General features: G+C 38.1%; 1 protein-coding gene across 2 annotated transcripts in view; it reads left to right on the forward strand.

Moving 5' to 3' along the window:
• Window positions 1–496: 496 nt before the first annotated feature.
• Window positions 497–27,564, forward strand: part of GADL1 (glutamate decarboxylase like 1) — a 205,990-nt gene continuing 178,922 nt past the window's right edge. Inside the window, exon 1 of one of the 2 annotated variants that reach the window (XM_074267624.1) lies at window positions 497–801. In XM_074267624.1, coding sequence (XP_074123725.1) covers window positions 795–801 — 7 coding nt within the window. In that variant the 5' untranslated portion in view covers window positions 497–794. Of the gene's footprint in view, window positions 808–27,564 lie in introns of both variants that reach the window. The other variant, XM_074267623.1, reaches the window with a different exon arrangement.

Genomic DNA, 27,564 nt, shown 5'->3' on the forward strand with positions numbered 1-27,564 from the left:
CTTTCCCATCCCCACTCTTCCCTACTCACTTGCATTCCCATGTAGGGATGAAGAAACCAACCCCTCAACATGCATTTATTAAGCTCCAATTATGTGTGCCAGGCAGTGAGCCAGGTCTTCTTAATAAAAAAAAAAAAAAAAAAAAAAAAAACCTAAAGAAGTCTGGCTCTGGATTTCTCCTTCTACTGCTTGTCCTTCCCAAGAGGTTTCTCCAATTCAGTGGATGTAAAGTGGAAAGAACATTTGCTCTTGGAGACAGAGGAACAGAGTTTAAATTCTACCTGCCTACATAGCCTCTTTAGCCCTCAGTTTACCCATCTGTAAATACAAAGGGGCTAGACTGCTCTAGTCTGTGAGCCTTCACTTTTCCCATGTCCAGGAAAGCTGATGCATCTTGGGAGGCAAAGGAGTTTCAAAAAAGGGGCAGCAGGGGCTGAATGCCACTTGCTAATAAGGGACGGAGTACTAAGTGCACCCCTGCAGTGAAAGTCGTGCACGATGAACGCACAGCACTCGTGTGGGAAGGGAGAGAAGGAGGGGGAAGGAGGGTGTACGTGTGTGTTCCATTCCACCTGCAGCTATTTGTCACTAAGCTCGGGGACGCCCAGAGGATCCCAGGGGCAGCCTCAGCAACAGCAGCAGCAGGCGCCGCCCTTAGACAGCTGCGAAGGCAGCAGCAGCCCGCAGCAGGCAGCGGGGAAGTGACCCAGCCCTCCTGTCCTTCTCAGGAACTGCAAGCACGGGCTTTGCCAGTCACCACTGAGGCCACTGAGGCGAGAAGCCGCACCTGCGACATGGAGGGTAACAGTGCGCACTTTCCCTTTCTTTTTGCCACCCTGGACTAGCCAAGGAGGCCCAGGGAAGAAAGTCCTGGGGCCCATTTTCCCTTCCGGGCATGATTGCACCGAGATTAGTTTTGTGCCCCCACTGCCCCATTCTTTATGGATTTTCCCTTTCCAGTGTTTGCCGGAGGGGGAGGCGGCGGAGACTGAGTCCCCAGACGCAGATTTTTCCTGCCTTTGACAGGGGAAAGGGGTGGGGGTGGGGGTGTGTGCGAGGAACCAGTCAGAAGACCTGCCTCTTTTTCTTTCTTTTTTTCCTTCCTTCCTTCCTTCCTTCCTTCCTTCCTTCCTTCCTTCCTTCCTTCCTTCCTTCCTTCCTTCCTTCCTTCCTTCCTTCCTTCCTTCCTTCCTTCCTTCCTTCCTTCCTTCCTTCCTTCCTTCCTTCCTTCCTTCCTTCCTTCTTTCTTTCTTTCTTTCTTTCTTTCTTTCTTTCTTTCTTTCTTTCTTTCTTTCTTTCTTTCTTTCTTTCTTTCTTTCTTTCTTTCTTTCTTTCTTTCTTTCTTTCTTTCTTTCTTTCTTTCTTTCTTTCTTTCTTTCTTTCTTTCTTTCTTTCTTTCTTTCTTTCTTTCTCTTTCTTTCTTTCTTTTCTTTCTTTCTTTCTTTCTTTCTTTCTTTCTTTCTTTCTTTCTTTCTTTCTTTCTTTCTTTCTTTCTTTCTTTCTTTCTTTCTTTTTTCTTTCTTTTTTTCTTCCTCTCTTTCTCTCTTCCTTTCTCTCTCTTTTTCTTTCTTTACCTTCCTTTCTATCTTTCTCTCTTTCTATCTCTTTCTCTTTTTTTCTTTTCCTTCCTTCCTTCCTTCCTTCCTTCCTTCCTTCCTTCCTTCCTTCCTTCCTTCCTTCCTTCCTTCCTTCCTTCCTTCCTTCCTTCCTTCCTTCCTTCCTTCCTTCCTTCCTTCCTTCCTTCCTTCCTTCCTTCCTCTCTTTTTCTCTTTCTCTCTTTTCTTTTCCTTACTCCTCTCTCTTCTTCCTTTTCCCTTTCTTCTTTCTTTTCTTTCCTTTTCTCTTCCTCTCTCTTTTCTCTCTTCCTTTTTCTTTCCTTCCTTCTCTCTTTTCTCTTTCTTTGTTTCTTTCTTTCTCTCACTCTTTTTGTTTTGCCCTCTCTTTCTCTTCCTTTTTTCTTTCTCATTTTTCTTTTTTCTTCTTCCCTCTCCCCTCCTCCTCTCTCATTCATTCATTCATTCTTCCTTCATCTCTGTCTCTTGTCTTTCTCTGTGTCTCTTTCAGTCTCTCTTTGTCTCTATCTCTCTCTGCCTCTCTCAGACTTTTTGTCTCTCTGTGTATCTCTGTCTCTCTCCATCTTTTTCTCTCTGCCTCTGTCTGTCTGTCTGTCTCTGTCTCTGTCTGTCTCTGTCTCTGTCTCTCATTGAAGAAAGCAGCTTGCTAGTGTGGGTGCAGTCCCGTATGGGGGTTGCTGGTATGATTGACTTAGAGACCCTTCAAAGGCAATTTAGCCAAATGGGGGTGAAGTCAGTCAGAGAAGGCCAGACTTTGTCAATTGGCCAAAGATGCTTGAAGTCTGGGGGTGGGGGGGTAGAGGTGGGGAAGGGGATGAGAGCAGGGGCTGAAAGGAGAGGGAAGAACTCAGCAAAAGGGGGAAAACTGCGGGGCAGAGCTGTGGCAAATTTTCCCTGGGTGCTTTTCGGCTCTGCCTGCTGGCCTTGCTTGAAGAGCTGGTCCCCGAGCTTGTTGTTGTGACTTGGGGCTCTCGGCTGAGGCTCCTTTACAGAGAAGCGTTCCTCTAGGAATAAACTTGCCTTTGTATCAGAGCGAGGCGCATCTCGGAGCGCACTGAGAATTTCCTAATGAGTCCTTGTTCACCGGAAGCCCCGGAGAGCTTTGGGTAACAAGGGAGGTTTGTCTCTGCTCATTAGTGGCCGGCCTGCAAATCATGGCTTGTGCTGGCGAGTGGGAACTTTAAAACAAAGACCCAATGGCCTGCTGACATTCAAGCAAAGTTTCTGGATTTGGCCAGCTCTCTCTTTTCACACTTTAAGGGCTCTGCTGAAGAACCACTGGCATTTATTGACTTGGGGGGGGGGTTCAGATGGAAAATTTCTTTGGGAGAGGAAATGCTAACTAGGGAGCCGTGTGGTTTTTGGCATGTTGCACTTGGGGTCTGAAAGAAATGGGTTCAAAATCTGCTGGTGGTAAGAATTTCTCTTAACCTCAGTTTCTCCAATTGTAAAAATGGGTTTAAGAACAGCATTCTCTTCCTAGGCTCTTTGTTTAAAGGAAGGCCCCCAGAATAAAGGGCTTTGGCAATCCCCCTTATAATTATTAGCAGTTACTCTATTACCAGTGCAATTCAAGTTACTTGCTCAGTAACTTGAAGAGATTCCTGGACCTCTGTGCCTTAAAAGGACTTGCACAGGGCCACTCAGGCACTATACTCCAAAGGTCGAACCTGAACCCAGAATTTCTTGATTATTGGCCTCACTCTATCTACAATATTAATCTGCCTCCCAGTATCTCACATTTATGAAATGCTTCCAAGTATGTAAACTGTCTCACCGGCATGATCTCACTGGCACTTAATAAGGAAATTGTCTAGTCAAATCTCTAAGTTTCATTATCCTAACTTTACAGATGAAAAAAAAAAAAAAAAAAAAAAAAAAAACCAAATCCTAGACTCCTTGTGATTAGGTGATTTATTGAATGCCTGTCAGAGATAGGATCTGAACTTTTTTTCCAAGTTTAGCATGCTATCTAGTTGTTTGGGTAGCTATTTAATTTTTTATAATATTTTATGGTGAGAGATAAAGTGGGGCAAGGGAAGGGATGGGGCAGAAAGTCATGGTGGCCAACTGAAACCCACTAATATACGTGAAAAATTGACAGCTCCAACTTCTCAGAACTCTTGCAAGAGCATAATGTTTGTTTCCAAGCTCAGGATCTAATTTGGAACTTCTCAGAGTAACACGGAACCCATGCCATATCTACCCTGGTTGTTTCCGACAAGGGCCCTCATCCAAATGAAACCAGCAAGCAGGCTGGCTAGCCCTCTTCTCATTTGTCATTCAAATCAATTTTGGTGCAACTTTCTTTGATTTAAATATCCCTCCCTTTCTGACAATCCATGTAGAGTTGAGAGATGGGTGTCGGAGGCTGAACCAGTTTTAGTCTCTTCCAAAGAATGTGAGTTTATCTATGTCATCTGATTCGTTTTGATCCCATTTGGAGTTTTCTTGGCAATGGTACTGGAGTAGTTTCTTCTCTCTCATTTTACAGATGAGGAAACTGAGTCGAATAGGATTAAATGACTTGTTCAGAATCAGCTCAAACAGCTAGTAGATGGCTGAGACCAGATTTGAACTCAGGAAGATGAATCTTACTGATTCCATCTCTAGTATTCTATCCCCTAAGCCTCTTAGCTGCCCAGGGGTGCCCATAATTCAGGTGGAAAATGAAAAAGCATTTGGACATTTTCTCAGATCATAATTCTAGGTCCAGAGGAGGCCTCCCAATCAGTACTCTTTATTTAACAGATAAAGAAACCGCGGCTCCAACAGGGGAAGCAACTTGTTTGAGGAAACACATGGGTAGTAAGTCACCATTTGGGGATCTTAATGGAAGTTCTCTCACCTAAAGCCAGTAAGTGAAGTTTTCTCACCCTAAATTCAGTGAACTTTCTGTTGAATCCCATTGCATTTCCAATCAGCTCAGAAATTGTCACCAACATTCCTGTGAAAAACCATCAGCCACTTCTATTAGCTTCATGATTGGTCTATAATTACAGGATTATTTCCTTGCTCAGTAGATGACTGAAAGCCCAGGTGCCTTTAAGAGCAGAGATATATGAGGATCTGCATCCTGAATAGGACTGAAATTGATGATGGGAGAGCAGACTAGACCTGGATTGATGGCTGTTATGTCCAAGAGCCATTTAATATGTGATGGTCCAGGTTTGATTACAACTAAATGGAAAGGAAACTACTGCCCTTTTTGTGAAAAAGCACATTCCAATTGTGCAGGGCACAGGCACATTTCCTCCCAACCCTCAGTAGTTTTCCAGATACATTTGGCAAGGTAGTGCAAACTGAAATTTGAGAAGTGTGTTAAATGATCTGTCTTACTTGATCATACCATCTTCTTGAATATCAATGACATGCCTATAAATTATGTACGATTATAATAGATAGGGGTTCCCGTTGCACACTGACTTAATTTTCCTACCTTTAATGGCTGGTACGGACTTTTAGACTCAGCTTTGTCTCTGTCTACTGACGTGAAGTGGAATTCAAGCTGAAGCATTTAAGTACATAATCAAGGCAAAAAAAGTCCATTTATGTTAAAGAAGATGAAGTATTATCTTGAATCTGAATTATTGATGCATTCATCAGGTGTTTATTAAGCAGCGATTATGCGTCAGATTCTTGTGTGAGGTGATGAAAGCTACAAAGGACAAAAAATAATTAAGTCGGTCCCTGCCCCAGTGAGCTTATATTCTGTTGGGAAAAAACAACAACAACATGAATACAAAATGGGTAAGGCAAAATATACAAAAGTAATAGAAGATTAAAAGGATTTATTAAATGATGATTATATGTACCAAGCACTATGCTAAGCTCTGGGTATTAAAAAAAATAGAAAAGGGAAAGGCGGTCTCTGCTTTTTGGGAGCTTCCATTTTTATAGGAGGAGATAACATCTAAGGGAAGAGATGGCTAAAGAGGGTTATTCTGGTTGTGAATGTTACAAGGAAGAAGAGTAGTTCCATAGGGAAGTAATATGACACCCCTTGGACAGTATTATTTTAGTTATAGCTTCAGAACTGGGCAGGAGTGGTAGGATTGAGAGGGCAGAGACACGTAGATGGTACAAAGCAGCTGATAGGGTAGTGGTCAGTGATAATGGGAGGATTGGTATGATTTAACCATGACCCATAGCTAGCAAATTTTGAAATTGCAGGAAGCTTTGAGGTGTGAAAGAAGTCATTGCCAACTAATGGGATGAGGACTTGATCAGGGCTGACTCTTGGGGTGAACCTTGAAAGAAACTAGAATGCCACAAGATGGAGGTCAGGACAGAAGCCACATGCTATTTTTTCTGCTCATCTTGAATCAAGGCTCACCTTTCACATTTTCACCTTGCTGAGCAAGGTTTCTGTTTAGGATGTCTCAAAAGGAATGACATTTCAGTGATGGAGATAGGAATGATTTACCTGGACATTGTGTCTTTTTATATGACTTGTGTTATGTAACAACTTGCATCCTCACCTGAAAACCTGAATCCTAGCGTTGTTAAGTTGGAAAGAACCATCCTCCTGTGTATTGTTCCTCATTAAGAGAGAGGGGACGGTGAGCAGGACCTTCCTGCTTTTGTCTGTTGCCTCTGGAGGGAATACTGAAGAGGGGAAGGAAAGGGAGGTAACTGGGGAGAAATGAAGGAGGCTCTGGTCTGATCCCCCTTGTGAGGTTCTTATCTGGGTGGGGCAAGGTAGGAGGGAACCTAGGATGGAGAAGGGGCTCTATGGATGAAAGTGACCTTTCCTGTTGGGCCAGCTCTTCCATGTTCCTCCAAAGCAAGGAGACATGCTTTGCATCCTGGCTTTCCTATCAATGGTAGGATTCACCAGTATTTTTTTTTTTCCTACTTACTAAAGAGGAGAAAGTGGCAGGTTTATGAATGAGTGACTTTACCTTGTGTAGACACCATCTTATCTACAACTAATCACCATTTCAATGGGAATATCTGTGAGATGACATACCAGGGGTTCTCAAACTATGGCCTGTGGGCTGCTGAGGATGTTTATGCGGCCTGCTGGGTTATGGCAAATGGGCTGAGGGGCAGAGACAGAGTGTGAGCCTTTGTTTTCACTATAGTCCGGCCCTCCCACAGTCTGAGGGGCAGTGAACTGGCCCCTATTTAAAAAGTTTGAGGACCACTGATAGAAAGACTCTTAGCATGGAAGGGATCTTAGAGGTCAATGTTTTTACTCCATAAAAAATATATATATTCTACAATATTGCTAACATTGTCATACAATATCTTCTTGAATATTTCTAGTGAGGGGAAACTCCGTACCTTAGAAGCAAGCTCTAATGATGACGAAATTCAAGTTCCTTTGTATTTGTGAATTGTAGGACCCCGGATGTAAAGCGGGAAGTCATCTTGGAGGTCATGTAGTTCAATGCTTCATTTTTCTCCATGACAATACTGAGTTCTAGGAAAGTTAAACAGCATACCCAAAATCCCAGAGGTAGGATTTGAACTTAGGTCCTCTGACTTCTGAACCAGTGCTCAGTGTACTATATCATTGTTGATGAGCGACAAGGGAGAGTGTGTATTCTGGAGGCCAATGTGGTCAGGAAGTGAGATGCTCTTGGTAATCCTGGGTCTTGGTTAATAAAGTATTGCTACTTATACCAAGTTTCCCAAAGAAAATATGCAAGAAAATGTGCTTAATGTTAAACTTGTATTGTGAGAAACTGAATATTTATTTGTGTAGTAGAGTGGAAAGATTAAATGGCTTTGCCATTTAATGTGACAATGGGCAAATCACTTGACTCTCAGTAAAATGAGTGAATTGGACACACAGTCTCTTGGGTCTCTTTCAACTTTGTATCTGTGATTTTGTGTATCTAGTTCTTACTCTATTGCTAACTTGCTTTGAGACTTTGGCCAAATCACTTAAATTGTCTCTGGGTCTCAGTTTCCTGATTTGTCAAATAAAGGACTCCCTTTCTGCTTTAATGTCCTATGACTTCATTCATCTTCTGTAGTGCAAAGTAGCAGAGCTTCACGGGTCATTATTAGGAGGTTTCATTATCATGTCATTGGCAAGATACCAGTTGCTAGGAATCTTTTATGGAGACCAGGATGCCAAGAAACTGAATGTACGTAAGAAAAATGCAGAAAATTGGACTCTCTCCTTGACTTCCCTGGGTTTTAATGGGTCAGTTTTGTCTTGGTCTTTCTTAGTTCCAGGCATGTACAACACTTATCAGGCTTTTCCAGTTATGCGACTAAATGAGTCCCTTTCCCTAGTTTTTTAGATCTCCTTTTCCTCCTATTAGAATGGGAGCTTTGAGGGCAAGGATAGCTTTGCTTCACACACACACACACACACACACACACACACACACACACACACACACACATACACATACACTCACACACACTAGACACACATATTGCAAGCTCTTAGCACACTGCCTGATATCTAAAAGATTCTGAGTTTAATGTTGTAGTTAGCTATTAGGTCTTAAGAACTTTTCATTTTCATTTCATTCATTGTCTACCTGCTTGAAAAAATATTTTAAGTAAAAAAACTCAGAAGAATATTCAAATTCTAGGTCATAAAAGCAATAACTAACAAATGGTCAATCAGCAAACATTTATTTAGCACTAATATATGGTCAGACAGCAAACTTTTATTGAGCGCTGATATTTGATCAGTCAACAAGCATTTATTAAGCACCAGTATTTAACCAGTTAGCAAGCTTTTATTAAGCACTTACTATATGAGTCTGTTCTAAGAATTGAAGATACAAAATGGCAAAAACATGATTATCTTGTGTTGAAGGCATTGTATTTTATTAGGAAAGAGAATGTGTAACTAACTATATATCCATAAAATATAGAAAGAGTATATGGAAGGTTCATCTCAGGGAGAAGGAGGTGATGGTGGAATGGAGGGTGGAAGGGGGAGAACAGAAAAAGCTTCCTATGAAGGGTGGGATTTGATGGAATCTAAGGAAACTAAATGTAGGGAGTTAAGAGGGAAAGCATTTTTGACTCAGAGGGGCAGCTGGAATAAGGGTGCAGAGGCAAAAGATGTATCTAATGGGAGGAATTGCAAAGAGTCTGATGTAGTTAGATTATAGAGTGTTGAGAAGGGAATGAAATGTAACAAGACCAGAAAGGTAGGAAAAAAAAAAAACCAGGTTGTGAAGAATTCTAAAAAGCAAATGGAAGATTTGCACTTTTGATCTTGGGGGTAATAGGGAGCTACTGCAATTTGTTGAATAGTGGGAAATATGATGGTCAGACCTGTACTTTAGGAAAGTCTCTTTGATAGCTATATTTTAGTTTTGCAAAACTCTATATCATTCATTTTTCACAACAGCTTTATGAAGTAAATTTTACAGGTATTAAAATCTCCATTGAGCAAACTGAGGCTAAGAGGTGACTTGACTAACTCAATGTCACTCAGTAAGAGTTGGAAGGAACTCCAGAGCTTCTTGAAAGCCTGCCCTTTACCACACTGCCTCTCTGGAAGGACTTGGTATACAGATGTGGTAAATCTTGGCTATTAAGGAAACCCAAAGAGGTCAGACAATCATCTTGTCCCTCCAAATACATGGAATCTCTAGGCTATAAAAATAACATATAGGGGCAGCTAGATGGTGCAGTGGATAGAGCACCAGCCCTGAAGTCAGGAGGACCTGAGTTCAATTCTGGTCTCAGACACTTAATACTTCCTATCTGTGTGACCCTGGGCAAGTCACTTAACCGCAATTGCCTCAGCAAAAATAAAATAAAATAAAATAAAATAACATATTAAAGCCCTGCCATCTTGGAAATTCTATTAAAAGATGTAGTGTGATAATAGGAGATCATGAAAACCGGAGGATTTCTGATGAGGGATATTTCCACTCCCTCAAAACTAGAGCAAATGATTGAAAGTGAAATTGATTGTGGTATGAAAGCCATAACCAGAGGCTTAAGAGATAACCGAAGTCCAGAATCTCTGAGAGCGAATGGACCTCTGAGGCCATCACATCTGACAAGTGATCAACCAGCTTTTGTTCCCAAACCTTCAGAAGTGGGAAACCTCCCAAGGCAGCCAATTCCATTTCCAGCCAGCTTTCATCAGTAGGAAGGTTTTATCACTAGTAAGATAAGATTTGACTCATCAAACTGTCCTCTGGGGTCAACAGAACAAATTTCCCTACTTCTTGTGACATGTCTTAAAAATACTGGAGGGCAGGGATCTCCCCTCCTCTCCCAAGCTTCCTTTGTTCCAGTGTAAACATCTGCAGCAGTATTTTTTCATCCAACCATATTAAGCACCAGTATTTAGCCAGTTAGCAAGCTTTTATTAAGCACTTACTATGTGAGTCTGTTCTAAGAATTGAAGATACAAAAACATTAAAAACATGATTATCTTGTGTTGAAGGCATTGTATTTTATTGGGAAAGAGAATGTGTAACTAACCCTTCTATCCTATTTACTCTAACTTGATTTTTAAATTTAATATTATTTTATTTTTCCAATCACATGTAACAAGAGTTTTCAACTTACATCTTTGTAAGATTTTGAGTTCCAAATTTTTCTCCCTCCCTTTTCTCCCCTCTAAGATAGCAAATAATGGTCATGTGCTTTGGAAGTTAATTTTTAATTCAGATACAAGTCTATAATGACAACAATGATAATGGTAAGAGTTACCATTTACATAATGCTTTAAGGTTTACAAAGTGCTTTATAATCATCGCCTTATTTTATGTCCATAGCAACTCTAAGAAGTAGTGGCAATTATTTGAATTCTGTAGATGAGAAAATGTCTTATTAGAGTTGTTCAATGTCTCAGATTCAACAATCAATTCAAGATCTCAGTAGATCTTTTTGAATTTTCAATCTCAGGGCAATTAAGTAGTGTAGTTGGATAGAGCACTTGCCCTGAGGGCAGAGGTCAAATCCAACCTCAGACACTTACTTACTACTTTTGTCGACTGTAGGCAACTCGCTTAATCCTGATCATCAAGAGAGACTGAGAGACAGACAGACAGAGACAGAGATATAGAGAGACAGAGACAGACAGAAGAGAGACAGAGACACACATACACACACACAGAAGCAGAGATAGATAGACAGACAGACACACAATTTCCATTCTCTTATTCCATGTGTTCGATATCCCTCTCAGCTTTGTATCTTGAGTGGATTTTGTAATCATGCCATTTCTGCCTTTATCCAAATCATTGCAAAAATGTTAAACAACTCAGAGTCTAGACTGCTCCCTTGGAGCCTTCATTCTAACCTGACATCAAATGATAAATGACCAGTCTTTGTATATGGCCATTCAACCATTTCCAACTCAACTCTAGCTTATCTTTCCATTTTTACACAATGGTCCCATGAGAAAGTTGGTCAAATGTTGGCTAAAACCAAGGTGAACTATATCTACTGAGTTTTTAGTCTGCTAACCCTGTAAAAAATGAAAGAAACTTAATTGAGCATGATCTCTTCTTAATGAACATTGAATATTCCAAGAGGGAGAGAGCTGGGGGCAGAGGTTGTTCTAATTGGGGAAGATTTCATGGAAGACATGGGAATGATTAGACAACTATTGACCCTAAGGGATAGCTTGAAGTTCCTAAACTTGCTTTGTTTTTTGTTTAATAGCTTTATAACTATATTTCTATATAATTCATTTCTTTTGTAGTCTTGTGTGTTTTATGCATTTAAAAATATCACTCTAGAAAAGAGGTTATTTGCTTTGCCAGGCTGTTCAGGGACATACAGAAAAAGCTTAATCCTTGCTTTGTAAGAACATGCAGGACTGATTTCATCCTCACTTTACCCCCAAAACAGTGGTTCTTAAAGCTTTTTTTTTTGTTGCGGACCCTTTTGACAAACTGGTGAAATCTATGAACTCTTTCAATAATGTTTGTTGGGCTACATTCACAAACAGAGGAAATGCTAAGTCTCAGTTAGATGTTAGTGAAAAGAAAGATGTAATATTTTTTTCCTATCCATGTTCACGAGATGATGTGAAATTTATCAGCATAGACTTCTATGAATCGCAAATTAAAACTCCTGACCTCGAAAGGAGACCTTGTTAAATTTAGCAGCACCTAGACCCAGGACAGGGCATCAATGAACCATGAAATGTTTTGGTAGTGAATTTCTTGAGAATTAATTTCAACCAGAGATTCTGATATCCATTCTCTCCCCCAACAAATGTCCTTTAATCTGTATCTGAGTGTCTGGGGGAACAGAATTGTGTGCTATTAAAAATATGTTGCGTTTTTAAAAATCTGATTTCAATAGTACCTATCATTGTGTGCTCTTGGGAGGGTTGCTCCCAGTTACCCAGTTACCGATTCTTTCAGAAGCAGCTCTGGATTTCGCTACCATCTGGGAGAGACAGAACAAGATGATCAATAGTACTGAATTAGGAGACCCCAGAAAGACCTGGATTCACATCCCAAGTCATGTGATGTGACCCTGGACAGATCATGAGATCATGGATTAAAATGGGAAGGAATCTTAAAGCCAGTACCTCATTTTCTGGATAACAAACATGTGGCACATTGAATCTTCAAACTCAGATCCAAAATGCCAAATGCAACATCTTTCCATCTTCAAGTCTCAGTTCCCTTATCTATTAAATGTAGATTAAAAAAAAAAACCCTCCTCCTAGGGCATTGTGGGAATCAAATGAAATAAAACATTTTGTAAACCTCAATGGTCTATGTAAATGCCAGCCATTATTGCTGTAAGGGTCTCATTGTATTGTTAGGAGTGGATGCATTGTAACTGGGATAAATTCCCCAAATCAGTGGCTTTCCAGATCCATTGGAGTATTTCAATATTGATATCAAATTAAGTAATTAAAAGGAATTTTATTGATACCATATTTGTGATTTTAAAAATAATCATTTTGGTTAAATTAAAATTTTTCTTTCTGAAATGTACTATGTACTTGGTTACACCTCATTTTAAATAATTTGTGAATATAATTTCACTTCTTAAATGGAATAATTTAAATAATTTAAATTAAAATTAAAATAATTTAAATTGAATAACATATGGTCATTATTATGAATATAAGTTCTGAGGAAATATAAATTCTGAGGACATACAGCCAAGAAGAGCCTTAGAAAACTTATGCTCAGAGGTTACTCTATTTCAATTCTTGGGTATTTTAAGTGTTTTCTTTATCATCTGAAAGGGTCATCCTCCTCCATTGCCTCATAGTAGGCAGTAAAGCATTTATTAAGCACCTTGCCAGCCACTATGAACTAAGAACTGAGAGTACAAAGAAAGGTCCTTCTAGTCTAATGGGAGAGACATCGAGCAAACAACTATGTGCAGGCAAGCTATAGATAGGATTAATTAAGGATGATTAACAGAGGAAGACACAGAAAGGAAAAGGAATTGGAAAAGGGGGTTTGAAAGTTATACTATTGGAGAACAAGCTCTGGTTGGGCTGGAAGGGCTTCAAGAACAGACATGGCCAGTGACGGGCTCTTTTGTCTGTCTGAGGAACAATCCTGCCAATTACAAAGAAGGTATTGCTGGGCTGGCCACTGTACCTGATAAATCCTCAGGTTCAATCTCTGTATTGCACAGACCAGGAAAAATGACTTGTCCAAGGTTGCACAGCTTGATTCACAATGTTATTGGACCACTCTGAAATACAGGGAAACCCTACAAGATATTGAATTTTGCTTCCTCCTTCCCTCCCTCCTTCATACCTTTCTTTTTTTTCCTTCCTTCCTTCCTTCCTTCCTTCCTTCCTTCCTTCCTTCCTTCCTTCCTTCCTTCCTTCCTTCCTTCCTTCCTTCCTTCCTTCCTTCCTTCCTTCCTTCCTTCCTTCCTTCCTTTTTTCTTTTTTTGTTTCTTAACTTTATTTTCTTCTTTCTTCTTTTCTTCTTTCCTTCCTCATTTCCTTCTTTCCTTTCTCTGGGCAGAGGTGCTGAAAGATTGTTCTGAAGAGTATTTAGGTGAAGAGAGGCATGAAAAAGGCAGAAAGGCTATAATGTAAGTTCTTTGAGAGCTGGATTTGGGTTTTCCATGTTTTGGGTTTTCCTTTTGTTAAATGTAATGGGCACTCGGTGAATTTCAACAATTGCTCATCTTTTCTTATTATTGTAATCAGTACACATTTTTTGGTATAGTAATGAAAAATTGCTGGACCAAGGGTCAAGACAGTCCTAAATATGAATCTCACTTCTGTAATTTGTTAATTGTATTATTATGAAGAAATTATTTACCTTCTCTGAATCTGTTTCCTCATTTATTAAAAAAAAAAGGAATACTAACTGTTATTGGGAAGTTTAATGAATCTGAAGAAGAAATGAAAAAAAAATGCACCTCCCTTCCTTCTTTACAGAGATGGGGGACCATGAGTGTGGAATACAGTATGTGCAGCTGTATGTGGATCATCTATTGGTACATTTGCTAAACTGCTTTTTTTCCTATTCCCTTGAAGAGAAGGCAAAGAAGAGTAGAGGAATATATTTGGAAAAGGAAGTATTCCAAAAGCTATCAATGCAAATTTTTGAAGTGATTTTATTTACACTGGGAGTAAATATGCTCCAAGGGGGCCTGGAAAGGCATACCCATACCTTAGATTGAGTTATATTCCATTAGTCCTTTCTGCATTATTTTAGGTAATGTCAACGATTTCATTATTGTTATTGTTATCATTACCATTTAAAATAGTTCTCCAGGTACAAATAGAGAGGCTGGAATGGACAAAAAATGTTAATCAGTAATACACTAACTAAATAGCTGCCTACTTCTGTCTACCTGATTTACTAACATGCTGATGGTAGATTAAGTGATTGCCTGTTATTACAAAGAAGGCAATATTAATGTGATTTATCCTAATTAAGTTGTGGAGGATTTCTATTAGGCAGGCTTTGGTCTTGGAATCACAGAATGCTAGAAGTAGAAATCCTGTATTCTAACCCCCCTTCCTTCCCACCCACCCTCCCATTTTACTTAAATCTCAGGGACAGGGGCATGATTTATTCCAAATCCCTCAGAGAATCAATTGGGACTAGAAGCACATCTCCCGAGAACCATTTGGGCTCACCTCTAATTTGACTCTTCTTTCAACAGGGAAAGATATTTAGACATATTCAAAACATGAGCAGGCAGAGCAGCTGTAAGGTCAGGGAAACTGGTATTTACATTTCTTCTTTCACAACCAGGGGTTTCTTGATCTCCTGCTTAGAGAATTTAAGTTTTCAGAAGAATGTTGGTGGAATACATTGTGGAGTGTTGAGCTATGTAAATGATTTGAGACAGCCGTGTGTCATTATGAAATATTAAAACCTATTTGGGTGATTTAGCTGCAGTATTGTTGGGGTGTAAATTATTTCTTGCTTTAATTTTTATGTCTCTTTAATTTATGGCCTTTTCTTTCATTTGCTCCAGTTTTTTTTCAATAAGTGATGATATTTCCACTTCAGTATTTTTCGATGCCATGTTTTTTGATCTTCTAATACTTTATATTGATTTCCAAAATCAATAGAGACATAGATAGTGTTTAGGATTTATGTTTTATCTGTTCACTTCCAATGTCTTAAATGGGTTAAAAGTCCATCCAAGTTACATTTTTACTGTGTGAATATCTTCACCCTGATTGGTTCTGCTGTAATACTGTCTGTAATAATGTTCTGCTGTAATAATAGTCTAACTATTAACGCCAATTTTGCAAGAAACTGGGTTAGAGACAAGCTCTTCATGTAAAATGGATTATTTCTGATGTTTGGAAACATTTTTACTTTTCACACATGACACTGGCTAAAATAAAAACAAAAATAATTTAAATAATAATTAAAAAATCATTGCCTTTTGTGAAGATAATCTGATTTGCAAAAACTTGAAATTCTGTTATGTCAACCATAATTCTTTTTTTTTTTTAATCTCACTTTAGTCATTTCATTGTAAACCCTCTCTCCCTGAGTTGAACTCTTATTTGTTGCAAACAAAATTATTTAAGCCAAGTGAACTTCACTCTGGACCTTCCATGTCCTATGAAGAGGAGGGAGATATGATCTATCATTTCTATTACAGTAGAGATCAAATGAATTTATCTGCCTTTTAAGATCATTTTTATTTCTGTTTTTATAGTCACTATCTATATCATACTCTTGATTCTGTTTACTTTATCCTTTATCAGTTCAGACAAATCTTCCCATACTTTTCTTAATTCCTTATATCTGTCATTTCATACAGTGCAATAGTCCTTCAGAACAGCAATATAGCATCAGCTGCTCAGCTGTCTCTCCTTTTTTATTATTTAGAATTTTTTTTCCACAGTATATATGCATGAGTAATTTTTAAAATAATATTATCCCTTGTATTCATTTTTCCAAATTATCCCCTCCCTCCCTCCACTCCCTCCCCCCGATGACAGGCAATCCCATACATTTTACATATGTTACAATATAACCCAGATACAATATATGTGTGTAAAAACCATTTTCTTGTTGCACATTAAGTATTAGATTCCGAAGGTGTAAGTAACCTGGGCAGATAGACAGTAGTGCTAACAATTTACATTCACTTCCCAGTGCTCCTTCTCTGGGTATAGTTATTTCTGTCCATCATTGATCAACTGGAAGTGAGTTGGATCTTCTTTATGTTGAAGATATCCACTTCCATCAGAATACATCTTCATACAGCATTGAAGTGTACAGCGATCTCCTGGTTCTGCTCATTTCACTCAGCATCAGTTGATGTAAGTCTCTCCAAGCCTCTCTGTATTCCTCCTGCTGGTCATTTCTTACAGAGCAATAATATTCCATAACCTTCATATACCATAATTTACCCAACCATTCTCCAATTGGTGGACATCCATTCATCTTCCAGTTTCTAGCTACAACAAAAAGAGCTGCCACAAACATTTTGGCACACACAGGTCTCTTTCCGCTCTTTAGTATTTCTTTGGGATATAAGCCCAATAACAGCAATGCTGGATCAAAGGGTATGCACAGTTTGATAACTTTTTGGGCATAGTTCCAAATTGCTCTCCATAATGGCTGGATTCTTTCACAACTCCACCAACAATGTATCAGTGTCCCAGTTTTCCCACATCCCCTCCAACATTCATCATTATTTGTTCCTGTCATCTTAGCCAATCTGACAGGCGTGTAGTGATATCTCAGAGTTATCTTAATTTGCATTTCTCTGATCAGCAGTGATTTGGGTCTTTCATATGGGTGGATATAGTTTCAATTTCATCATCTGAGAATTGTCTGTTCATATCCTTTGACCATTTATCACTTGGAGAATGGTTTGATTTCTTATAAATTAGGGTCAGTTCTCTATATATTTTGGAAATGAGACCTTTGTCAGAACCTTTGTTTTTAAAAATATTTTCCCAATTTGTTACTTCCCTTCTAATCTTGTTTGCATTAGTATTGTTTGTACAGAAACCTTTTAGTTTGATGTAATCAAAATCTTCTATTTTGTGTTCGATAATGATTTCTAGTTCTTCTCTAGTCATAAATTCCTTCCTCCTCCACAGGTCTCAGCTGTCTCTTAATGGATGAGAAGGCACTTCTTTATTTCTGCCACAAAAGTGCTACTGTGAATGTTTTGGTAGATGTAGAACTAAGAGCTAAAACATGAAATAGGTGCTGACTAGAGCAATGTGCTGAAAGTTTTGAATGCAATTATATGCTAATGAATAGGTGCTCCTAAAACAGATGCTAATTGTAACTCTTAGACTAGGGGAGTCTTAACTATGGCTTTCCATGGGAGGTTCCACCCAATGTACTTTCTTTCTTCTAACATCAATGTACCTCTTGGCTATCTAATAGTAAATTCTGATTTTTGCTGCTTGAATGACCTACCTTCTTTCCTGGATAAGTAAATACATTTAATAGATAGATTTTGAATGAAAAAGACCTGAATTCCAATCTTGCCTCAGACACATTTAATTGTTGTATAATCCTGGGCAAATAACTTAACCTCTCTCTATTTCAGTTTCTCTATCTGTAAAAAGAAAAAAAATACTAATACCTCCTTTATAGGATTGTCTTGAAGGTTAAATGAAATACCCTGTAAATCTAAATCTAAAATCTATATGCATGTAGATTCTGAATCTAATTTAAAATCAAAATCCAAAAGCTCTATATACATTCTGGCTATTATCATTAGATGCTTTATGTTGTTCATAGTATATTTATGTTAGACACAAATATATTTGTATTTGCATGCATTTGTATGTGTGATGTGTGTGTGCTTGTCTTTTATACCTATATATTATGCTTGAGGAACCATTAAACAATCAAATGAACACTAGATCTGGAGTTCAGAGAGAGCCGAATTTGAATTATACCTTTGATAATTATTGTGTGACTTTGGAAAAGTCACTAAAATTGGAGCCTAAGTTTGCTCCTCTCTGAAATAGAGATAAACAGTATCTGAAGTACTTACCTTCCAGGGTTGCTATTAGAATCAAAGGATATGATGTCTGCAAATTTCTTTGATAATCTTAAAATCCTATATAAATGTCAACTACTCTTTATACTCTGCTTTACACTATTATACTGATTTATGTTATCTTCTTTATACTATTATATTACTTTATACTATTAATGAAGAGTGATTCCATGCTTCCTCAAATATTGTTTAACCAAACCAAAACAGACTCATGATATATCCTACAAATAGCAGATATCTGTAAGATATATTTTTAAAAATATCAAACTCATAAATATTTGATTCACATTTTACATGTTTTTAGAATGTCTGTTATATAACTTAAAAGCCCATTATCAGGATCAAATTAGATTTTAAATACATTTAAATTTCATGAATTCCTAAAATACTCTAGTAGATGTTTTTCTCTTCCTCGGATAAAAAAAGAGTGTCAATGGGGCATTTAATTGCATTGAATCTCTTTTCTAAAATGTGCTGCCCAGAACTAAATACAACACTCTAGATGTGATATGACCACAGATGGTATCACTTTTTTTATTCATGGTGTCATGACTTTTAATATTCATGCATGTTTGGTTCCCATACCATCTCAAACCCCAAATTGATTACACCTCTATATTTTCACACTGAAACCAATGTCTAGTCATGTCTTCCCTCTTGTTTACTTGCATCATTGACTTTTTGAGTCCTGAGTTAGCTCTTACATTAATTTCTTCCTTCTATCCTTCTAAAAAGTTGAAATCTTTTTACCTCTTAACTCAGTCATTGAACATACTAGCAATGTCTCACCACTTGGTTTCTTTTGAAAATTGGATAATTAGAGAATCTAGGCCTGTGTACAAGTCATTGAAAAAAAACGTTGAATGGAAAAGGGCTAAGGATCAATCCTTGGGACATCTACAGAAAACTCCCTGCAAATGGACTCTTGCGCAATGGTGAGTCCAGCCATTTTAAATCTAACTGTGTCATCATCCAAGCAACATTCTGTGCTTGGTCATAAGAGATAGTGTTAGAGACTTAGTATATCTGGATTTCAGTGAATCATGATAGCTTTTTTAACATTCTCTTGATCTACCAGTCTCATAACCCTGTCAAAAAAGGAAATATGATTTGTCAATTTTTTATGTATATGTGGGAGACAACTTGTCTGAGGAGAATGATTAAGGCTGCATTTTGGCACTTATAGGTGGTAGGGAGGGGGCGTGGTATAATTAAAAAGTCCGTACACCTCTAAAATTAAAAATAAAATAATGCACCATCTGTGCTGGAGGTTGCCAACCCCTATGCTAATGTTTGCAGTTCTTTTTCAAAACGCCCAAATCATATTTTTCAGGAAATGAAAAAGTATTGACATAGATGCTCCCCCCTCTCTTGAAAAGGATCCGTGGGACATGCAAATTGCCCATCATTTTATAGCATATATTTAAATTGCTAGATGAATGGTTACATTTACAAATCTTGAAGTTAACATGTGAATAATTTTGTTCTCAGACTGTGCAGTACACTGCAATTAATAGATCATAGAAACTTAATTGTTTATTCCTTTAGGAGGCTAAAATTGCTTTCAAATAGTTCAGTGTGGTTTTGTAATTGATAGGAGACTCAGGAAACAATATTTGAAATGGAGAAATTTGAGTTCTATTTCTTGTTTTCCCTCGGCAGTACTGTATGCTTTAGTGATCGGTAGTTCAGAGTTCTAGAAACCTGAAGCGTCTGGCAAAACAAACAAAACCCCAAAATTAACCCAATAGGGAGAGCAAACTCTCAAGAATAATACTCTGAAGGCATCAAAAGAATTCCAATGAGGAATAGGTCTAAACAGAACAATGTAAGACATGCCAATCAACTCCAATTTTCAAAAGAAGATGGACAAAAGGACCAAGTAATAGATGAATGCAAATAAAAGGATGGACTTTTAGGCATAATTTCGGGAGTGCTAAATCTCCAAATCAACTGAACTTATCAATGGCAACAACAAAACATGTTTATTCCTTGTTATTTCTTTCATCATACTGAGTGCAAAGAGATCAAAGAAAAATTGGTTTTGTACAAAGGAAATGGGTAGATAATGGATCTCTGTGAGAAGACTGCAAGTCTTCATTCACAAATCTACAGAGATTCAGAAGACTCCTTAGAAACCATCTAGTCCAACTTCCTAATTTTATAGATGAAGCAACTGAATGACTTGTCCACAGTCACACAGGTATGAATACCCAAATGTCTTCCATGCATTCAGGCCATGAGCTATTAGATGAGCTCTCTCCTAGAGTTACTGAAGGAATTGGACAATGTCATTGATACATTTTGTAAGAAAACTTTGAGTCATTATGAAAATTCAGAAAGATATTTTAGGACTGGAGAAAGATAAATGTCCTGGATTTTCCAAAACAAAAGGAAAGAGAAGAATCAGTCTGCAACCTTTAGTTCTATTCCTGGCCAAATTCTAGAGTTCTTCATTAGAAGGATGGTTTATGTGCATTTAGATAGGGAAACAGTGATGATTAAAAAGCTAGTATGACTTTATCAAGAATAAAGACTAACTTCAATTTCTTTTTTGATATGGTAACTCAACTGGGTTGATTAGGGGAATACTATGGACTGGGAGGATCACAACATTTTGGAGGGTGAGGGATACAGTTTAAGAGAAGTAAGGCTGGAAAATAGTTCCTCTAAAAAGATCTGCTTTTTTAGTATTGGTGAAAAATCTAATATTCTCCTAGGTTGATTAAGAGAGCCATAGTTTCAAAAATGAATGGATAGTCCTACTGCCATCTCATCTGGGTAATGTATTCTATTTAGGATGACAAATTTAAGGAAGAATATTGGGAAGGTGGACCATATTAGAAGGGTCCTACCAAAATGGGTTGTTTAGAATCCATGCCATATGAGATCAGTTAAAAGGAAAAGGAATATTTAGCTCCAAAGAAACAAAACTTGGGGGATGGTGGTGGAGGGGAACATACATACAACAGCTTTCTCCATGTCTATCAAGGATGTTATATAGGAGAAGAATTAGCCTTACTCTGCTTAGACTAGAGAGCAGAACTAGGTGGAAGTTACTGAGAGGCAGACTAAGCTTATTTTTAAATAAACATTAGAATTACTCAAAAGTAGAATGGGCTTCTTGGAGAGATTGTGGCTTTCCCCACCATGAAAATCCACAAACAAATGGATGAACACTTACCCCGGTTCTGTTGAGAGAAATGTTATCTTTTGAGAACTAGACTTTGGTTCTTCAACAGCTAGCAATAATGAGAATAGCTGAGGCGACCTAAAAAGAAGACTGTCTCTGTAACCCCAACCTAGCACAGGATCCCGCACTTAGTGGGGACTTTCAAAATGCTTGATATTAGATTCCAAGCTTATTTTCATTTATAGTAATCAGAGGCTACCCCAATCTCTGGCAAGCTGAAAAGGCAGAAAGAAGCCTTCTCAATTGCTGGCCTTTTTTCTGGGGGCACCACTTGGCTTTAGTCTTACAGACTAAATATTTGTGGGTTTTGCCCAACATTTGTGGGCAGGGGAGATGGATCATAGATAATGAAACATACCCAGAAACCTCTGACATTTCTGAACAACTGAATTACTTTTTTCAAGGACCTTCTTTCTGAAATCAATCAGTTTCCTGATGAGGCTGATGAGATCAGCCTATTTTGAGAGTGCTCACCAAATTGTACTTTAGCAGGTGCTTCTGAATCAAGGACAAGCTTGGGTAAATTCGACTGCTATGTGTGCCAGTTTAGTAGAATTCTACATAATTCCGTCCATTTCCATGAGGATTCCATGAGCATTAAAGGTCTACCTGTGCCAGATTTAAAGGGAAACATGGCATCATACATTATAGGATTCTGAAATTTTGCTTCCAACAAGGATACAAAAACCTTATAACTAGTCAGAAAATAAGTACCTGAAATAGCATTTATCAGTTACCCACTCTGTGCCAAACTCTGTACTGAATGTTTTACAATTTGATCATCTTAATAACTCTGGGAGATAAGTGCTATTATTATCATCCCTATTGAAGAAACTGAGGCAAGCATAGTTTAAGTGATTTGCCCAGGGTCAAGTAAGCTAGTGTCTGAGAATAGATTTGAACTCAGATCTTCCTCACTCCCGATCTGACATTCTATCCACTGTGCCACCTAGTTACAGCCTAATAGAGTTTACATTCTGTTAGATCAACCCTTTGGAGATTGGCGAATTTGCATCATCATTCCAAAAGACTTCCCCTCCTTCCTCCCCCTTTCCCCCAGAAGTCATTCATTTACCTCTTAGTTATGGAACACAAGAATTAATATAGATGAATTATGATCTCCTCCTATTGAAATATAAGTTCCTTGAGAAAGGGACTGCCTTTGCTTTTATATTTATATGGAAAGTCCTTAGCACAATGCTTGGCTCATAACAAGTGCTTAATACCTGCTTTTTCATTCATTTGTTTGCTCATTTCTTTATTTCCTAGCATTTTTTTGGTATTCTTGGTGAGACATTATGTCAGAAGCTTATCTACTAGCAAAGCTGATCTCTGTGTGAGGAACAATTCACAGACCCACAGAGCCAGAAGTAAGCTCTGAGCTTGGGAGCGGTGGGGACAGTGTTAGTGTCCAGCTGTTATCCCTACAGGACTTGTCTCTAAACCAAACCTCCCAAATCTTCTCCCAGTCTTTTCCAGAAGAACTTTAATGAAGGGAAACTCACTGTTTCCCAAGGAAGCCTATTGCACTTCAAGATACCTCTTATTGATAGAAAATCTAGCCTAAATCTGTCTCATTTTAATTTCCATCCATTCTTGCTTCTACCACCTGGGGCCAAGCAGAATAAAAATAATCCTTCCTCTATGTGCAAGCTCTTCAGATACTTGTTCTTACTTCAGGGATTCTTAACCTGGGTTCCAAGAACTATATATATATATATACACAAATGTTTTTCAGTATAATAGGTTGGGAACAGCTAGGTGGTGCAATTTACAGCGTGCTAAGCTTAGAATCAGTAGAGAGCTGAATTCAAATCTGAATTCAGACACTTTCCAGCTGTGTGACTCAACCTCTCTCTATCTCAAAATCCTCATCTGAAAAATGGGGATAATAATACTACCTAGTTCCCATGCCAGCTTGTTGTGAAGATCAAATGAGATAATATTTGTAAAGCACTTAACACAGTGCCTGGAACATTGTAGATAATATATAAATGAGAATTGTTATAATTCTCCTATAGTCCTACATATTTCATTTTATGAATTTAAAAATATGATTCTAAGAAGGCTTCTGTAAGCTTCATCAGACCATCAAAGTGGTCCATGACACCAAAAAAAGGTTCAGAGCCCCCGCCTTCATCCTTACTCCAAATTCATCATCCTAAATTCTTTCCATTTTATTGATCACTCTGAAAAAGCAGTATTATTTCAGAACTTCCAAGGTCTATGATTTCCTTAGTATGAACACTTCTTATAAAATAATAACAATCATAAGAGTGACTACCGATATTTAGGCCATTTTCTGAACATCTCATTTGGGCTTCATAATAATCCTATGATGTGAGTTTGTTGAATATTATCATTCTCAATTCACAGTTAAGGAAAAAAAGTAAAAACATTAGATATCCCATCCAATTTCCAAGATGGGGGTTCAACCCAATTCTTCCCAATTCCAAGCCTAACACTCTATCTACTGTGCCATTATCCTATTTTTTTTCCACATCCCTACTAGAAAAGCTTAGGGGGTGCTCTCTGAGAGTTAGTATGGCTCAGAAATGCTCCCTACAGCCAATCAACCATGAAGCATTAATGTGTCTGTCCTGCACTGTGCCCCGTAGCACGTATTAGTAATTAATAAAATAGTAATACTATATAAAAGTGAGATAGTTCCTGCATTCAAAGGGCACATCTTTTCCTTCTACTAAAGGGGGGGATGATATATCTAGAGACAAGTATATACAAGATCCACAAAACAATTAAACAGTGCTTGGTGTGGGCACTAATATCAGGGGAAATCAACAAAACCCTTTAAATGATGGGATTCTTGGCTTGGCTAATCTGGTCCTCAGATAATAGAATGAGCATCCATCACTGGTCCTGTACTTGAAACAGTTCTTGCTTGGGAAAAAAAAAATACTACTGGAATTTACATTGCCTTGGCATTGCTTTTGGGAATCTGAGATCAGGTCCACATCAGAATAAACCACTGGAACAAGTTTTGGAAGCAGCATAATTAGTGATTTTGAATTTGCAATTGGGATATTGGAGACGAGGGTATGGAACAGACAAGCAGGTTCTGAAACACTGCTTGTACGTCTCGGAAGAGGAGAAACAAATGCAGAATGATAATGGTTAACTAAAAGGGTCAAATCAATTGCCCTCTTATTTTCGGCCATGTTATTTATTATTCTAGATTTAATTATTTATTCTATATTTCTTCCCCTGTGAAAGCTGTAGGCATTGTTTCATTATTCACTTAGATAGATGCCTTTTCACCTCTCCTAGACCCAGGGATACTAATGTTTTTTCTCTTTTGCTTATTTTCCTCTGCTTTTCCTGTACATTGGCCAGCTGAGGTTTCCCAGAGGAAAGGGTAACCATTACAACTCACTATTCTTGGGGTCTTAAGGGCAACCCATGGGGGTGACTTTCCTTACCAAAACTGTAATTAGGAGCTCCCACGGATATATTTCACATGAGCAAATCAATCATTAAAACTCAATTAACCTTGACCAAAATATTCTATGAAAATGCAAAGTAAATTATTTATATATTATTCTGCTAAGAAACCATGATTCACATTCCCATCCATGTGCCCATAGGGAAAATGGGTACACATGTAAAGTCCTATAATAGCATGTGTATAAGGAAAAGTATGAGATCAGAACAACTCCACTTTGGAACTGTAGACTCTCTCAGGAACCGTCTGTTAAAGCTCCATGTTGAGTGTATTATTTGGGAGCACTGTGAACAAATGCTTCCATTGCTCCTGCTCTGCTGGACAAACACTTCCCCAGATGCAGCATCTTAGCTTACGAACCTATCTTTATTTGATTTTCTGATGTTTCACTTTTTAAGCTGTTCTTCTACTCAAGTGGTTTTGCCCCATGCTAGCAGCTGTAACTGCTATCACTTTTAGATTCAGCCTTAATGATGCTTTCAGATGAAGTCATGGTATGCATTTTAAGGAAAAACAATGACCTTTACTGTAAGTTTGGTGAAACTCGCTGCAGCGCTCCTTCATTATGGAATTCATCTTCTTTTGTCTCTCAGCCAGAGCAGTGAGAATGCAGACAAATAGCTACCTTTGTTTGTCTTTCTATCTGTCACGCTCTTCATCTTCCTTCTCACTACAAGGTAGCAGGAGAGAGCGCGCAACTTTTCTTTGATACAGCTCTAGGGATTATTCTCTTACCTCCCTCATTTTCTGATTCATCTACTGAACCTCTCTTTGAGAAACATCACATTTTCTTATAATTATAAGCATTGCCATCTATGGAGAATTGATAGATATATAAAGGAAGCACTTAAGAGGAGAAGGTTTGGATTGGTCACTTCATGCCTGTCCATCTCATCCTTGGATGTCCTGATTACAAGGAATGGTTCCTCACTGGGCCAGCTGCAAGAGGATGAATTTTCTAGCCCCACCATCTCTTGAGGATTGTAAGTTATAGACATCATAAGACTGACAACCATAGGATTCTATATTCGAAGATAGAAGGGAGCTTTGAATTATCAAATCCAACTACCATGTTTTATGACTGAAGAAATAGGCTTAGAACAGTGAGGTAACTTGCCTAGTGTCACACAGCTGACAGAAAAAAAGATTCAAAACTAGTCTTCTTGACTTCAGCTCCAGCAATCTACACCTATAGAGAGAATCCCTCCATTAATGACATCTTAAGATCTTTGAAATGTTGAAATGGCTTATTTCTGTAGAGACTGAATCCTTAGTTCTTCTCTTTAACATCATTTTAAGGGCTACTTAATTCCCAGATTTTCCTCCACTAACTCATCTCTTTCTCCTCCCATCAGGCTCCTCTTCATCCCTCTTGGCCCTATTATTCTCCCTAGGACCAAGAACCATTTTATCTCTCCTGCCCAACCCTTCCCCATTTACTGATTAACCTTTACTGATTTACTATAGTTTTTTCCCAACCTGCCTAAGGCACAATTCAGCATAGAAAGATATATGATAAATAACATCCTGACCTGACTGGACCATCACGATGAATACAAGGGATGCAATATTTCACATGAGGCACTTCTACAAGTGAATTTATGCGTCAATATAGAATAGGCTCCCAACTGTGTAAAAGCATCATTTAGTTCACATGCTGCTCAATATTATTGACCTAACTGCTTGACCCCATAGTCCTGAAAATGCTTTGGGTGTTTCCTGAAATCAATGCTTTGGAGATTGAATATTTTACTTCTCTACTATTCTAAGTGTAAGTGGGTTTAGGACATGTGGAGTTTCATGATTCTGTTATCATTCCATCCAGATTTTTGGAGATGTTGTTGTCTATGAATTCAGATACCAAATCCTGTTACTAAGGAAAAATAGATCATAATGATGTTAGTCAAAATTTGCATCCGGTTAGAAGATTTGCAAAATTCTTTAAAACACATCATTTCATTTGATCCTTATAATAAATCTCTATCGTAGGTGTTAATCCATTTTACAGTTGAGGAAACTGAGTCTGAAAGAAGTTGTCTAGGGTCATGCAGCTAGTCTACATGTCCAAAGCTGGATTCAAATTCAGTTGTATTGTATGGCTCCAAGGCTCATTCGTTATACTATTTAACTTTTCTCAAAGGAATATGTATATGTTTGTATGTGTGTGTCTCTGTGTGTTTAATGATAATATCTTCTATGGATACAATCCAAATTCCCTGAAAAACCAGCAGATTTTCTTTTTATATTTGTCTAGATAGACCTGGCTCCAGGGAGGCAACCCCACAGTACTTAGGGGAAACTTATTCAAAGGTGGGGGCCTTTGCTCTACCAGTTGAGTCCCAGAGCTGCTGGAGCACTTGACCTTAATGCATTTTAAATCCATCATTAAAAAAACCAAAGCTAATTTAACTTTAACAAGAAATGAGATTATAGGAATTCAGTTTGGGGGAGCTATCGACAACTCACCTTTCACATTCTTATGCAAACCGCATCCTTTGCACAAGATTCCATCTTTCTCAAGTTGCAAAAAGTAGTAAATCTTCCCATGACATTTTTATCTGCTCATGGATGCTGTTTGAGTGTGCGAGCAATAAGATTATTTTTCTGAAGGGGTAAGGGAAAGCTGGAGGATTGTATCTAAGCATTTTCCTTTGAAGAGATGGGCATTGGTTTGCTTTACACAGTGTCTAGAACACAGGTGTCTAATAAATGTTAATGCTATTAATATGAAAAAAGGAAATAATTGCAATAGTTTAAGATAGATTTAGATTTTTTTTCCTTAAAAAATCAATCAACACATCTCTTTTCTTCTCTGGTCTGCTCTATTCTGTTCTTGTTCTATTCTATTCCAGTGCACAAATATTTATCAAGCACTTACAATATGCTAGGCACTGGAAATGATTTTCTTCGATGGCAGGTGCTTAACTTTACACAATGAA

The sequence above is a fragment of the Sminthopsis crassicaudata genome, chromosome 5, assembly GCF_048593235.1.
Source record: "Sminthopsis crassicaudata isolate SCR6 chromosome 5, ASM4859323v1, whole genome shotgun sequence".
NCBI classification, from domain to species: domain Eukaryota; kingdom Metazoa; phylum Chordata; class Mammalia; order Dasyuromorphia; family Dasyuridae; genus Sminthopsis; species Sminthopsis crassicaudata.